Genomic DNA, 15625 nt, shown 5'->3' on the forward strand with positions numbered 1-15625 from the left:
CCCCCCCCCCCCCCTCCCCCCTGCCAGCTGCTGCTCCACCATTTGTCCACCATTGGGACATTTTCCCAGCTAAAAAAATCTAACTTTTTTTTTTTTTTTTAATTCCATCACTTAGTTAGAGAACACATCTCCTTTCCGTGCCTCGTCTATTTTCACTTCCTGATTGTTTTCTGCATTTTTGCCCTCGGCCCGGCCTCTTTGTGGATCCGGCATGCTGAGACTCGTTCGTGTGAACACCAGGGACAAAGTCAGGACATGACTGTGACCCAGCTGTGAGAAACCCGAGCCAGGATTCTGTGTTTACAGCCCGATATCTGTGTCTGTAATCATCCCGCTGGTGACGCCACAGAAAAGCCTCCAAAGCACCTCTTTGTGGCAGAAGGTCACGGCTCCACCTGGACCGGGCTGCTGAAAGGTGAAATCAGTCCGAGCAGCTGGCAGACTTTGCTCCGGTGTATAAACGATGATTTATGCCTCGATGCATGGAGCAAAGCGTCATGAAAGGAGGGTTTTTTTTGCACATCTAATTAATGTGACAATAAACAGCTTTATAGAACAGAACGTGAGCTCACTGAACACTGAACACTCGTCCTGTTATCACAGCTGCAGGGGTTGAATTCTGGTTGAGGAAGCGGTTTCTGTCGTTATGTGTCACGAGAGGCAACGAGCTCACAGATCCAGTCTCTCCGGACGTTACATTTTCTTTTGTAAGAGTGTTTTTCCTCTGAAAACATGAGGCAGATTCAGGCACGCAGCTCGGTGTTCCTGCTGCAGCGACACCTAGGTGTGAAGACAGTCACAGGAAAACTGAAGGCCAGGTCTGCCGGGGGGGTGGGGGGGTCAGATCACTGCTGCTGTGTCCTAAAACCTGAAACTCAGACAGGCAGGACGAGCTCGACCCCTTATTTTACACAACTTTACTACTACTTTTACTTTACGTACTACAGCTAGTACTTCACTCCTTTAGCTTCTGCTCTCAGTTTTACGTCTGACAGCTCAGTTTCAGCTTCATCATCTAATGTCAGTGAAGCGGTTCTGCCCTCAGCGGTTTTATTCTGAACCCTGGGAACTAAAACTGGGACTTTCTTTGTGACTGAGTGAGTTGTTTTAATGAAACGGAGGAAGAACCCACGTGTTGCTTCTGTTGTCCTGCGGCTGTAGCTGCGCCGAGCCCGGTACCGGACCACCAGCTCCCCTCTGTCCATCATGGGTTCAAACACCTCTCTGTGAAGGAAGCGAAACACGCCGTCAGTCCAGAAAGCACACAGAGCGCGTCTCTTTCACTAAAAGTGTCCAATCCAGGTCCATGTCTGGAAAAAGCAGAAAGTTTCTGGTTTGGCTCGGCTGAGACGTCCCTCCCTTCCAGCCACAGGAAGGACAAGCCGAAGGTTACGCACCCGAAGCGCGTCTCTTTGCGCCGCAGCTTGGCCACGTACACAGCCATGAGCGCGGCGATGGCCACGGCGCCGGCGATGGCCATCACCACGTACCACCAGTGCCAGGAGAAGGCCGGGGGGGTGGACGAACCTGAGGGGAGGACAGAGACAGAGAGCAGGAGGTTTATGGACACATTTACAGCCTTGAAGAGACGTGAGGGTTTTCATATTAATCTGATAAATAAAATAAGAATATTTTAAACGTGAGGGTATCTGGCATCCGTCAGGGATGACTCTCAGCTACTACCACATGAAGTTTCAGCTCAATATCTGCAAAACCCTCTGAGTTTTAGACATTTTGGGGTTGGCTAATGTTGATTAGCAGTGGCGGCCATCTTGAATTGGTTTGCCTCCAAAAGTTAATCAGCTGTAGACGTGCATCCGATGATTATTTCCTAAAAGTTTGAATAAAATCATGAGATATTTTGCTAACAGAAGAGGGAGTTCCAGCTCAGGGATGAAGTAACGTCTGACTCTCAGCTTCTTTATTCTTCTGAGATTTAAAAGAAAAAAATAAAACTCCAACATTTTAATTTCACAGCCAATTTTCTGCTTCCTTCAGACAAACCCAACAGGGGTGCTGCAGCGCCTCGCCTCCCCCCCTTCTCGGTTTTCTCTTCCTTCCTTATTTGTTGTCTTTTTTTAAACGCAAGTCGGAGGAAACGACAGAAAAAGAGAAGCTCCCCGTGAGCTCACTTCCTCTCAGAGTTGGAGTTTAGAAAGTCGACGCTGCTCACCTTGAAATTTGCTCGATTCTGTGAAAAAAGAAAAAAACAATTATTAACAGTTTTTAATGCAAAGAAAAACAATCTTGAATTGTTTAAAACCTAAAAACTGCTCAGAATTAATCTGAAACAGGTAATTAAGGAATGCATATCGCCCTCTCAGCTCGTTTCAGCTCCATATCTGTAAAAACGGCTCAGTTAGAGACATTTCTGTCTGCTAACGCTGACTAGCTGCGGCGGCCATCTTGAATCAGGTTGACTCCAAACATTAATCAGTTGTAGACGAACATCCATTGCTTCATAAGGACAGACACAGGCATTTACATGATCACCCGCCATCATTTATTTTCATATAATCGTGATGATTAACCTGCTGATTCCATCCCTCCTCATTACTAACAGGAGTTGATGAAGGTTAAGTAATGTTTAAATGATTAATAGTTTATTTGAGGCAAAAATTACTGGTTTCTACATATTTTTTTACATTTTAGATTCAACTTTTTTATATTTTACTCAAATCTGACTCGACTAAAAACATCTAAACTTCATCAGAAGTTTATTTTCAGATCAGAGAACAGAAAAAATAAAAATAAAAATAAACTTTACTTCAGAGTGTGTGGTTTTATTAAAGTAATAAAATAATAAGTACTTTTAATTTGTGAATTAATTACCTAGAAATGGAAGCACAAAGTGTTTGCTGTAGTAAATATGTAAGAAAAAATGAAGTTTGTTTTGAGCATTTAGATAAATAAAGTTTTTCTGTTTGAATCCAAAGCAACAAATAAAGTTCTTTTTGAAATGCTCCTAACAAAATAAAATAAATATTTGTGGAAATCATCTAATTATTTACCAGTTTAACAGTTAATTTTTAATAGTTATAGTTTTAATAGTTATTTTTGTTGACCAACCTGTGATCTGTTAAAGTTTTATGAACTTTAAAGTCCAATCTTCTAATTAAAGTCTTTCTTGTGTCAAACTGAAGGTTTTGTCCCGTCTCACCTGGTGGAAAGAGGACCAGGGTCTGCGTGGGGGTCCAGGGTCCCGGTCCCGCCCCCGTGTAGGCGCAGACTCGAAAGGACACGTTGGACAGGGGGACGGACAGGTTGATGGACAGCTCGGTGTCTGAGCCTGCATCGGCGACAATCTGAAGACGAGAGACGAGCGAGACGTCAGAAACCAGCCGAAGTTTTTCTCTGCGGAGGATCGAGGTTTGATCTGAAGTTCTCAGCGCTGAGTCAGCGTTCACGCCGCTTCCTGTTTTTAATTTACTTTTTGTACTCCTGCAGACTTTGTGCTGTTTTAGCCGTTCACCCGAACCTTCGGCTCATTCAGCTGACGGCTGCTGCGACTTTTAGTTTCTTTAACTTTTATGTTTTTCAAAATATTTCACTTTATTTCCAAACATTTTGATTTCTCTTCAAACATCGTTCACTGAATTCTGCTTCAGTAAACGAGCTCTGCTTCTGTCTTATGCTACTCTTAGCTTTTAGCTACTGTTCTGCTCCTTTTAGCTACTCTTTTGCTAATTTTAGTTAGCACTTTGCTTCTTTTAACGTTTATCTACCATGCTGCTCCTTTAAGTTTCTGTTCTCCTGGTTTTAATGTCGTTTGGCGGGAAACGGCGTTTCCCCGGGCTGACCTGCGGCGTGCCGGGCGTGCCGTACTCCACCATGTAGCCCCGGAGTCGTCCGTTCAGCTTCCCCGGAGGCTCCGCCCACATCACCAGCACATCCGTCCCATTTGGTTTAGCCGTCACGTTAGCCGGCGGGTTCTCTGGAACTGGAAAAAAAAAGACAAAATAGCTTAAAAAAAGAGTTCCTGCTGCAGAGAGGTTTGTAAGTCAGGGGTCAGGGGTCAGGGTTCGACAGGAACCAGCAGGGCAGCCATTTTGGGCTCGGCGGTTGGAGAGGCGGGAGTCCAAACAGCTTCCAGCCTCTGGGGTGGTGATAACTGGAACATCTGGAGGGAGAAGATGTGAAGGAATGTGGAGAATTCTTCTCTACTGAAACAAAGGGGCGTGTGAGGGCAGCGTGGACAGGGGGGAGTCCACTGTCAGTCCTCCGTCCCCTGTCCTTTAGGAGACAACAGACGTCTCTCTTCTCGACTCCACCTTGACTTGGATTTTCTCAGCTTCAGTGTCTCTCGACCTTCTGCTGGCCCGTCTGTTTCTTTGTTTCTTTTTATTTTGTCTGAACACAATCTTAACTCGGTTAAACTGTCTTTGCTGGACCTTCTTTCTTTGACCGGACCTGTTCTTGGTCTTTGCTGGACCTTCTTTCTTTGCCTGGACCTGTTCTTGGTCTTTGTTGGACCTTCTTTCTTTGCCTGGACCTGTTCCTGGCCTGACCTTGTTTTCCGTCTCGGCTGCTTCTCAGCTCAACTAAATGTGGACGGGACATTTTTTCAGACCTGGCTGTTTCTCAGTCTCGCTGTGTCTTTTCTGGTTTTCTGGAGCGAAAGCAGCTGCGAGCAGAAACACCCAGAGGAGAGAAAGGCTGAACAACGTGCCAGAAGTGGGCTGAGGAATCTGAGTATGTGAGAAACTAACCTACAAAACTCCAAAAAAAGGGGCTTTTATTTTGTTAACGTTTGAGCCATGAGCTCAGTCAGAGGGTTTGGGGAAACACTGCCCAGCCTACAGTAAGGATGATGTTATCAGGGATCGTTTGGCGGCTGATTGTTTCCACATGTGGTCCGTGTTCTGCCTGCAACAAAAACAACCCGAGTTGAGCTCGTCTCAGCAGCTCCACCTAAACGCTCCATCATCCCTTCCCTCCTGAACCGTTTTCTTTCTCTGTCCTCCATCTTACTCGCACCAGCATTTCTTCCCCCTCGCTGCTCTTCCTTCAAACAGCAACAGAACGAAGGTTTTAACTGTTTAAGTGACGGAAGAATCTGCTTTGCTTAGGAAAACCGTGTTTTACTTCCTGTTATGACAAGAGCTTTGATGCAGCTTAACTTTAATACAATGGAAAGCGGTTTAAAGACAGACGTCTTTCTGTAAGTCTTCTGTCGTCCTCAGACTCTCTGGCCTCGGCGTGGGTCAACACTTGGGCGGAAAAAGGTTGAACTGAACCACAAACTGACGCAGAACCTGGAGGTTTTTCCTTAGAGGAAAAAAAAAACAACAACTTTGCAGCAAACAGCTTTTCTGCTCTATTTATGAAAATGTTTCAACTTCTAAAGAGATGTGCCTTGTTTCAGTTTAAAGCCAGAACATTTTGTCTCTTCGTGAGGTTTTCCTCATAAACAGGATTAAATGCTGCGTCATGTTGACTCATTTCTCAGGATTTGATCGAATCTCTCTTAAAAGTGCCAAATCACAACCACTGAAGCACTCCTATTACTATTCACCCATTGTTCTTCCATTGTCGTCACAGTTTTTGGCTCTTTATTCCTCTAGCTACTTTGGAAAAACTCCAAACATGCAGCTGAATTTGTTGTAATGTGAAAGGAGCTTTGGCAGCGGTGCATCATAGATAAAAATCACAAAGAAATCCTCCCAGCGTGCTGAGGTCACACGCCCAAACTCTCAAACTTCGTACCTGAGCTCAGAAAGGTATCGTCATTTGAACTTGTCATATCTCCTCCATAAAACGCTGTAAACTCATAAAAACGTGAACATGTGACCTTCAGGGCCGTCTGCTGCTCACGGTTCGAGAGGGATTTAGATACGACTTATAGTTTTTACACAACGACTGTCTGAAACTCATCAGTCTGTTCCTAACCTGCCTAAAGGGCTCCTGAAGGCGGGAGTTACCGTGGCAACCGGTGACTCAGCAGATTTTGGGTCTCCATTCTGTCCTGAGAGGCGCTGCAGCACCTCTGTCACCCTGTAAATATTTAGACTTTATGCCTAATTAGGCCTTTTGTGTTTAGAAGAAGAAGGTCGGCATGAGGAAACAGGAACAAGCTGGTGTTTCAAAATAAAAGTCATAGATACTCTTTACATTATTGCTCTTTGGTTTTGGCAGCAAGCTGTCGTTAAAACTGGGCTTTAAAGAAAAAAGTTTTTGGATGTTTTGGACAGAAGCTCCGTTCAGAAATGTATTTCTGCAGAAAGAACCGCAGTAAAAAAAAACTTAACTTTTTAAAAAGATTTATTTGTTTGTTTGTTTATTTCAGATGGCTCTCTGGAGTTGCTTTGAGAAGCGAAAGGAAACCTGATCTTATATTGGAAATGTAAATAAAATCTGAGGGCAGCTTTAGGATTTGGAGGCCAACAAGGTTCGCCTCATTTCCTCTCCCACCGCCCTCCCCCCTCTGTTCGCTCACCCTCCGGGGAGAAAAACGGTTTTGGGAAAAACGGCAAAAATCTGTGTTTTCTCAAGGCGCCTCCTCCCCCCTCTCTCCTTTTTCTGCTCTTCCATTTATTCCTCCCCCCTCCTCTTCCTCCTCCTCCAACTCTGAGAATAAACCCACTTCTTTACGTTTTTCCCACATCGCCTTGCCCTGGAAAAAATTCACCCCAGGTCCAAAAACTTTGGGTGGAAAAAAATAAAAATTAAAAAAAAAAAGATGATTCCTCCTCCAGGATCTGAGCCGAGGAAGACGAGGAAGCAGATGATGGATCCGAGAACAGAAAACAGCTTGTAGGAACGCAGACTCGTAAATCTGGAGACGTAAAAACTGACGTCTGCGCCACGATGATCTACGGAGGAGAACGTTTCTTCATTTCTGCACGATTTATGAACCGAGACAAACCAGGACTACATTAAAGGCCTGGCATTCCCTTATAGGAATGCATATCGCCCGCCGCCTTTCACCCCAGAGTCTCAGACTGAGATCCTTCCGTGTTGGGGATGACTCTCAGCTACTACCACACCAGGTTTTAGCTCAACATCTGTAGAACCGCCTGAGTTCTACCCGGCTGGCTCCGGCAGCCATCTTGAATGGGGTTGACTCCAAGAGTTAATTAGTTGTAGACATATATCCGACGATTTCAGTTTCATATTTTTGCTAACAGGCAAACACAGAGGCGGTCTTTGTAAGAATGTGGAAACCATCTGTGAGCCATTCGTTTCTCCTCTTCTCCTCCTCTAACCCAGCGAAAGATCTGAGAACTGATCAATATTTGTTTCCATCCTATGACACAGAGATCATAAAATCTCTTTTTTTTCTCCTGAAATGAAACAGAGATTGATTATTTTTTTATTGTAAAAAAAGAACCGAAACTCTTAAATCCTGACTATCGCCAGCGTTTCAACCGGTTCTACTTCTCCCTTTCTGTTTTCCTATTTTTGAGAAAATGAGAAACTCTGCGTCCACGGCGTGCACACATCTCCATCTTGTTTCTGCGTGGATGGAAAATCCCACCTCGGGTTCAAGTCAAACACGGCCGTTAGGAGCGAGCGCTGATCCTCAGTGAAGCCTTTCAGGAGGATTTAATGTCTGCTGACCTCCACGGTTTACAGAGGGGCTCTCTCTAACGTCTGCTTCGCTTCAGACACACGGGAACAAGAGACAAACGACCTGATTACCTGACCTCTTTCACTTTGAGCCAAACTACATTTCAGACTCAGACCTTCTTAAATAAACTTTAAAAACCTGTAACTTAACTTTGAAGGGATGCATGTCACCCACTGAGACATAAAACAGATAGAGAGAGGACCTGAAGCTGGAAGTTGAAGCCACAACAGTGGTAATGTGCACTTTTTAAGCCCCGCCCCCTCCATGTAACCAAACGGGACATTTTCCCAGCTAAAAAAAAATGTGCTCAAGATTATTTTTGATGTATGTAGCTCTTAGCTTGCTTCTTTGTTTAACTTTACTTTTTTCCCACTAATTGTTTAGCTTTAATTATAATCATAATCTGCTGTGATTGACAGCCAGTTAGCAAGGTGGGCGGGGCTGTAGGTGGGACTACGAAGGGTCCACCCCCACGTCTCTCGCTCTCTGTTTTCATAAATACGAAACCCCCCAAAAATTTACATTTCAACATCAGTTTTGAACGAGAGAAGATGGAGGCGCTTCGTCCATTTTTATTAATGTTGATGATAAGCCGGAATACCGTCAGCAGCAGCTAGCTGTAGCACTTCCTGCAGGAATATCATAATATTTCTAAAACATAACTGGCGTCACTGTCAGTGTTGAGATGTTTAAATACGACATCACTTCACTTTGCTCTTAGCTGCGCTCAGACTAGCCGTTAGCTCATCAGTCTGTCCAGAATCGAACCATTTCTACAGCAGGTAAGATATTAGGTGTTTGTAAGCTCTCCACAGAACCCTTCTGCCAAAGATCTGAACTGTCCCTTTAAGTTCTGCACCTTAAACTTGTTCTGTTTATGAATAAACTGAACAGAACACGCTAAATGTGACCCGATTGCAGCTTGGATCAGAACCAAATCAGGTTAAATTGAGGTGGAGACTGTTGCTCAGAGAGTTGCCACTGATTTCCACAGATTCTGGATAAAAAAACATCCTTTCACAGCGGCTGAACGCCTTCATCTGCAGCCACCTGCTGGCGTCGGTTCAGTTCTGACCCGGTTACAGGAAACGGCAGCACCTCGGGGTGAAAACTCACCTCCTTCTTGGGTGGTCAGCTCCACCCAGGGCGACCAGCTGGACGGGCCCTGGCTGCTGCGGCAGGACACCCGGACGGCGTACCGGCTGTGGGGCTCCAGGTCCCCGAGCAGGAGGGCGGCTGGCGGGACGTTCACGGTCCGGTTGTGGATCAGCTTATCTGGGCCTAACGCCTTGGCCTGGAAAGAGTTGGATAAGAAATCTGAGTTTAAACCGTGGAGCAAACGGGAAAAAAACATTTATATTAAAAAAAAAAGAAACCAAAGATGATGAAGTTTTTAGCATTAAGCAAAATATGGATTTTAATGAAACTCAGAAAGCAACCAATGCACATACGTCTACAACACAACAGTGGTTCTAACTCAGTAAATCCTACAGATACTGAAATTGGATGTGGTAGTTGCTGAGAGTCATTCCCAACACGTCCTCTGAGCCCCAGCACGTGACAGATGTAATACCGTGCACACCGTTGGCAGGATGAGCGCGTATCGCCGCGTTTGATGCCTGTTTGTCATTAAATGTGCCGCCCTGATGAGCGCGCCTCTCGCGGCTCGTCAAACCCGAGAACCGGAGGCAGGAACCTGCTGCCGCTGCAAACTCTCTGCGGTTATAAGAGGAACGCACGGCAGGGAGAAGTCTTTACTGCAGCAGTCCTGAAACCACATGAAAGCTGTTTGTTCTGACCGTGGTTCTGCTGCAGGCTGCAGGCTGCAGGCTGCAAACACACACAGTCAGGGTGTGTGTGTGTGTGTGCTTTAGAGTTTTAAATTCAAGCATTCAGAAAAACACGCTCACAAAGCCACTTATGTGACATAAGTGGCTTTGTGAGCGTGTTTTTCCTCGTGGCGTGATTCAGAGAAGCAGGAAGTCGTGTGAGGGGAATGAATCACAGTTCGGTGTTTAATCCGGCAGAACAGCTCAGCCTGAGTCACACGTTCCTCCAGAACCACTCAGACCCGCAGAACCTGCCGCCACTTCCTGTTCTCTTTCACTCTCTCTCTCTCTTTTGTCCTTTTCTTTTTTCCATCACCTTTCATGTCGTCTTTGTGGAGCGCAGTAAAGACTTTCTGCTCCCTAAACAATGAAGGCGAAGCTCTGATTTTTGCCCCGTTTGGCTGAAGCTGGCCCCAGCGAGGGGAGGGGGCACGACGAGGGGCAGCTTTATTAGAACCAGACGTTCTGGGGTGGTTCCCTTTACTCCAGGAGAAAGCGTCTCTCCTCTCCGCTACAAAGCAGGATGGTGGCAGCGAGACACAAGCTGAGGGAGTGGTGCCACATCGGGTCGGTCCAAGAGGCCACTTTCCCAGAAAGAAACCCGATCCGAGGCTGCGTGAGCGAAGCGGGGAGGCGTTTGGGACGATCCAGGAGAAGGAAAGAAAACAAAAGCTCCTCTTGCTTTAAACTGGAAAAAAACTGCAGCTTGAATGACCGCTGAAACTTGCTGAGAGGCTAAAAGTGGGCTGGTAAAAATAAAACAGGCACAGCGAAGGCTAAAAAGAGCACAACACAAGCTAAAAAGAGAACAATATAAGCTAAAATGACCAAAGCACAAGCTAAAAGAGCACAACACAAGCTAAAATCATCACAACACAAGCTTAAATAACCAGAACACAAGCTAAAAGAGCACAACACAAGCTAAAAAGAGAACAACACAAGCTAAAATCATTACAACACAAGCTAAAATCATCACAATGTGAGCTAAAAAGAGCACAACACAAGTTAAAAAGAAAACAAGGTAAGATAAAATGACTGAAGCACAAGCTAAAAAGAGAACAAAACAAGCTAAAAGATCACAACACAAGCTAAAATGATCACAACACAAGCTAAAATGATCACAACACAAGCTAAAATTACCTGCACACGAGCTAAAATGAACTGAACACACACTAAAAAGAGCACAACATAAGCTAAAAAGAGAACAAGATAAGCTAAAATCATCACAACACAAGCTAAAATTTCCAGAACACAAGCTAAAATGATTCCAACACAAACTAAAATGACCAGAACGCAAGCTAAAATGACCAGGATACGAGCTAAAATGATAAAATAAAATATAAAAGTAGTTAGACTGTAAAACCTTTAACTGGTGTGAAAGCTCTTATTTTGTAGAGAAGGTTGGTCTGAAGGATCTGAAGGATCTGAAGGAGTGTGTTGGATCACCTGATCTCAGGTTTGTCTCACCTGAACGGAGCAGCGGATTATCGGGTAATCTCCTCCAAACCCGGGTTGCCATGACAACCGGAGCGCCGTCTGATTGGTCTCTGTGGCCCTCACCTTCTGAGGCTGCGCGGGGACAACTAAAGACACGAAGCAAAGGTGTGAAAACGAGCAGCGGACTCATGAGCCGAGGAGAACCGTGGCGCGGCGCGGCACCTACCGGTGACGGTACCAGAAGCTGAGGTGGCCACACCTTTATCGTTAGAAGCTTCGCAGGAGAAGGTGCTGGTCCGGTTCAGACCTGGACAGGAAGGAGAAGACTTGAATGATGAACATGACGGGATCTCCTTCTTCTTCTGTGGTTTGAATTAAGTCGAGTCATCCTAATTATAACGCAAACTTTAAACCCAATCATCGTTTATGGACACATGAAGCACCGATCTGATGATCTGCAGGTCGAAACGTTTTTAAACTGAACTAAATCTGTCTGAAAAGGGATTATTTTATCATTTCTTAACGATGCTGTAAGGTAATTTACATCAATATTACTTTATTTAAATGCTTCTTTTTCACTGAGTGACTGTAAAACCTTCACCAGGCAGACCCAAATCACCCAAATATCTTTTGGCATTGGCTGATAAATATCTTGACAGAAAAGGAAAATTATAGAAATGGAAAAACTCACAGGCTGGAAAAATGTGAAACGAAAGGAAAAAGTTCATAAATATTCACCTCCTGACCAAATCAGTTCTAATTAAATCTACATTAGATTGTTTTTCACTAAACCCAAACCTGATTTTTCTGTCAGTATTTGACTGATTGAACCCTAAACTTGGGAGTCTCAGACCTGCTGAGTGTAAAATCGGAGCGTTTTGACGTTTCTTGTTCAGTTCTTGGGTTTTAGGTGTGAACTGCTTCTGAGGGGGACATCCTCGGCCTGAATGGATCCCCTCGGTGACTCACACATTCCACAACACACCAAAACACGTGACGTTCGGCCTGTTGTCCGGCCCCGGCGGCACCAAGCCTCCATTGTGCCGCGGACAGAACAAGAACAGGGGGTACGATCCCCGCCGGCTGCTGGAGAAGAAGGCTGTCGGATGACCGCAGCACGTCCAGATTGCAACACATCCTCCTCTGTCTCTTTACTTCTCCATCAACAAACCGCAAATCATCGTTTCTGACCGCCTGAAACACTCGTATTTAGTCACTGGAGAAGCTCATGATCTTCCAGGATTGAGCAACACTCGACCTCAGCTGAATTCCCCCTACAGGTCATTCACAGGCTCAGAATCATTTAGTTTTAAAGATCCAAGATGGACGCCACAGCCAACTTGGTGTTTTAGCTGAGACTGACTGACATCACTCTGAGATATCACCTTGATGTGATTTTTAAGGCTGAACCCTTTTAAGGCTGATAACTTTCAGAAGAATTCACGTGTTTTTGTTTTCTTTGATGTTTCTGTTTACTTCCTGTTGTCTTTGTTTCTTGTCTCTCTCCACTTGTCCCCAGTCAGCTCTCGTCTTCCTTCTCCGCCCACCTCCACCTGTTGTATCGCTCACCTGTGCCCACTTCCCTTAATTACCTCCTGTGTTTAAAACCCGGTCATCTCCTCCTCTCACTCCCTGGTTTGTCTTTTGATCGCCCACGCTCTCTGCCTTGCCATTTTGTTCGCCTCGTTAGTTTAAGTTTAGTTTTGCTGCCTCGGCAGCCATTTGTTTTTGTTTGTTTATTTTAAAAAAACATTTTTGTTTATTTGAGATGAGTCTGCGCTCTGGGTTCGCCTCCTTCTCCGCCCACCCAGGCGTGAACGCTGGTGGGCGATATGCATTTCTAGTCGTTTCCACGGTGAGTTTTTGCAGAAACTCAAATTTTTTAGGTTCTGCTTGAAATGCTTGATTCACGCCGTGTTTCATTTGGCTCAAGGGTCAGAACTCGGGTCTGAGAATGACTTCAAAATTAACTTTATTTTTATCACAACTCTGCAAACCAGCCGCTGACGTTACAGGAGAACCACATGATCTCCACAGCTAACCGGGATGGTTTGGGGACTATCCCGGTGGATTTGTCAGACTTGGAACCTGGAAAAACTGAGTTTCCGAATGGATCGTGCCGTTAGTTTGTCTGTTTCGGGTCGTGCTCCAGCGTCCAGGCTGCTCCAATTGGTGCAAAATGCCAAAGTGCAAAGCTGTTTAAAATGGTTTGGTGACGTTAACGTGGTCTGCAGTGTGCCCTTAGAAAATGGACAAATGAAGGACAAAAGGAGGGCCGGGTCTGAAAACCTCCGTCAGGTGAAGAGAACCTGAAACCAGAAACTCCATCAAAGACCTGAGAAATGAATCCTCCGCTAACAGCTCTTTGGGAGGCAGATCGTTGGTGCTAAAATCCGATTTCTAACAATCTGCTGTAGATACAAAAAGTGAACAAAGTGCGTCTCTGCATCAGGCTGCTGCCCACAAAGAGACTAAAAATATCATCTGAACTCAGCTTCGGTCAGTTGTCTGTTATTTATCCTCACAACGCTGATTCATCTGTTTAGAGCCTGTTTATGCCTGAATGATTCATAGGCCAGAGTTAAGTGGCTTAACATACCCTCCAAAAAAAAAAAAAAAAAAAAAAATCCCCATTCCTCCGAAAATGATCGACTGGATTAAAAACACGTGAAGAAGAAAGTTCAGAGAAAAGCTTCCAGGAAAGCTGCAGAAATGCTGATCAGGACTCGTTTTAAAGTTCACAGAAAAGTCTGGCTGCAAGAAACTAAAACCCAAATTCCTGAAGATATTTTGAAGGTACCACTTGATGCTTTTAGCTTTGGCAGCCATCTTGAATCAGGTAAATCAGGTTCATCCAATGGTTACTTTCTGAGCTCCGTATCTCTAAAAACGACTGAGTTATAGCCATTTCAGTGTTTGACAAGTTAGCTATGGCGGCCATTTTGAACCCAATTGACCCAAAAAACAATTTAATCAAAGAGGAACCTCCAAAAATTACTTTGTGTGAGTTTAAACGGTTTCCGTTCAGCGTTGCATGAGTTATTTCAAAGAATGTTCAATTTCAACAGGTTCTGAAGGATTTCCTTTTTGGTGAATTACATCACCATGGCAACTTGAAACGCCAATAAAAGTGATAGCATGCACTTTTCTGTTCAGGTTACGTCAAACTTAACAGAAAAATAAAAACTAAACCCTTTTTTTATTTGTTTGGAGGTAAAAGGAAACCACAGGAGTCACTGCAGAGCACAGGAGGATGAAGGATGTTTTTATCCTTTTTTTCCCGAATGGTTGGAATGCTCTTCATGCTCTTCATTCCTGCTGTCTTTGTGAACTTCCTGGATGAATATTTTTATTTAATGCTCCGGTTTAAACTGCGGTCCACCGGAGCAGCTGCCCATTCCTGAGTGGTGAGTGGAGTTTACAGTAAAACGGCTCCGGGTCAGCACCAGGCTGCTATAACTCAAACTGAACCCTTCAGCTCCTCCTCCTCCTCCTCCTCCGGTTCGACTCATCCTTCATAACTCTGGACTCAGAACCCTGCTCCAATCTCTGTCTTTATCTGGGGGATCATGTAACCCTCGTCTGTCATTATAACCAAAATATCTCATCAACCAGAGGACGGATTATAATAAGAATCTCTGGAAAAACCTGATTCAAGATGGTCGCCGCAGCTAATCAACCTCCAACTCAGCCATTCTTGCAGATGTTGAGCTAGGATGTGGTGTGGTAGTAGCTGAGAGTCATCCTCTCCACATACTCTGAGCTCTAACAGATCGAAACCTTTCAAGGCGAGGCGGCGGACGATAGGCATTCCTTCAAGAAACGGTGGTTTTATTTTATACAGCAGAGGAAAAAAGCTGAACATGGGATTTTTTTTTTGTATTTATTGACAACCAGATCAGTAGTAAATCATCATAATTAATCAACATATTTAATAAACCTATGATTATTGCTGCTGTTTGTCTATAGTTTTGTGTTTTTTAACTCTAAAAACTTTGACTTCTTTTCTTTTTGTCACTGTTAACATTTTGCAGACTCCAGAATGGCTGCCATAAATTCTGTTTGTCAACATTTCTCAGCTCAGACTGATGGACACAATATCACCTGCAGATTGGTAAGAAGATAATAAAACTTAAATCTAGAGGTGAGGAGACAAAAAGCATTCATTCTTTAAGATGTGTGGGACACTCTTTACCACAAAATGACTGTTAAAGTGTGTTAAAGTGTAAAGGATCACACCCTTGCTGAACAGAGGGGTTATCTGAGGCTTTATGTGGCACTGAGATGTGTCCACGCGATGTTGGGGACAGACGGTACCTGTGAGGTTGAGTGTGGACGGGGACAGGTCCGCAGGAATGTCGAGCAGAGCTCCGTCCTTCAGCCAGATGACTCGGACCGGCTCTGGAGGTCCGTGGGCCACGCAGCTGAGGCTCAACGAGACGTTGGCCTCCACGGACATGGACTGGGGCTCCGTGGAGAAATGAGGAAGACCTGAGGAAGACGAAGCTGAATCAGGTCTTCTGTCTTCTAACAAAAGACACATATAAACTGTCTGTCTGCAGTCCAACTCACGTTCCAGCTGGATGCTGCCCTCCTCAGACAGCGTCTGGTTGCTTCCTGACAGGACGGCACAGCTGTAGGAGCCCATGTCAGGGAGCTGGACCTTCTCGATCCTGTGCACAGAGACAAAAGTTGTGGGGAGGTCCAGATGTGACAGGAGGACCGAGAAAGAAGGTCCACATGTGACAGGAGGACAGAGGCAGAAGGTCCAGATGTGACAGGAGGACAG

At 44.9% G+C, this 15625-nt stretch overlaps 1 protein-coding gene across 1 annotated transcript in view; it reads right to left on the reverse strand.

The window, feature by feature from the left end:
• The window catches only part of LOC108244676 (tyrosine-protein kinase receptor UFO), a 40985-nt gene that overhangs the window by 18269 nt on the left and 7091 nt on the right, over positions 1 to 15625 (reverse strand). The window contains exons 3-12 of the mRNA XM_017431070.2: positions 15409 to 15509; positions 15154 to 15327; positions 11063 to 11143; positions 10867 to 10982; positions 8687 to 8864; positions 3801 to 3940; positions 3161 to 3305; positions 2174 to 2191; positions 1398 to 1527; positions 1133 to 1224 (exon numbers count right to left, since the gene is read on the reverse strand). Of these exons, the coding sequence (XP_017286559.1) occupies positions 1133 to 1224; positions 1398 to 1527; positions 2174 to 2191; positions 3161 to 3305; positions 3801 to 3940; positions 8687 to 8864; positions 10867 to 10982; positions 11063 to 11143; positions 15154 to 15327; positions 15409 to 15509 (1175 nt within the window). The remainder of the gene's footprint in view (positions 1 to 1132; positions 1225 to 1397; positions 1528 to 2173; positions 2192 to 3160; positions 3306 to 3800; positions 3941 to 8686; positions 8865 to 10866; positions 10983 to 11062; positions 11144 to 15153; positions 15328 to 15408; positions 15510 to 15625) is intronic.

The sequence above is a fragment of the Kryptolebias marmoratus genome, linkage group LG2, assembly GCF_001649575.2.
Source record: "Kryptolebias marmoratus isolate JLee-2015 linkage group LG2, ASM164957v2, whole genome shotgun sequence".
Classification (NCBI taxonomy): Eukaryota; Metazoa; Chordata; class Actinopteri; order Cyprinodontiformes; family Rivulidae; genus Kryptolebias; species Kryptolebias marmoratus.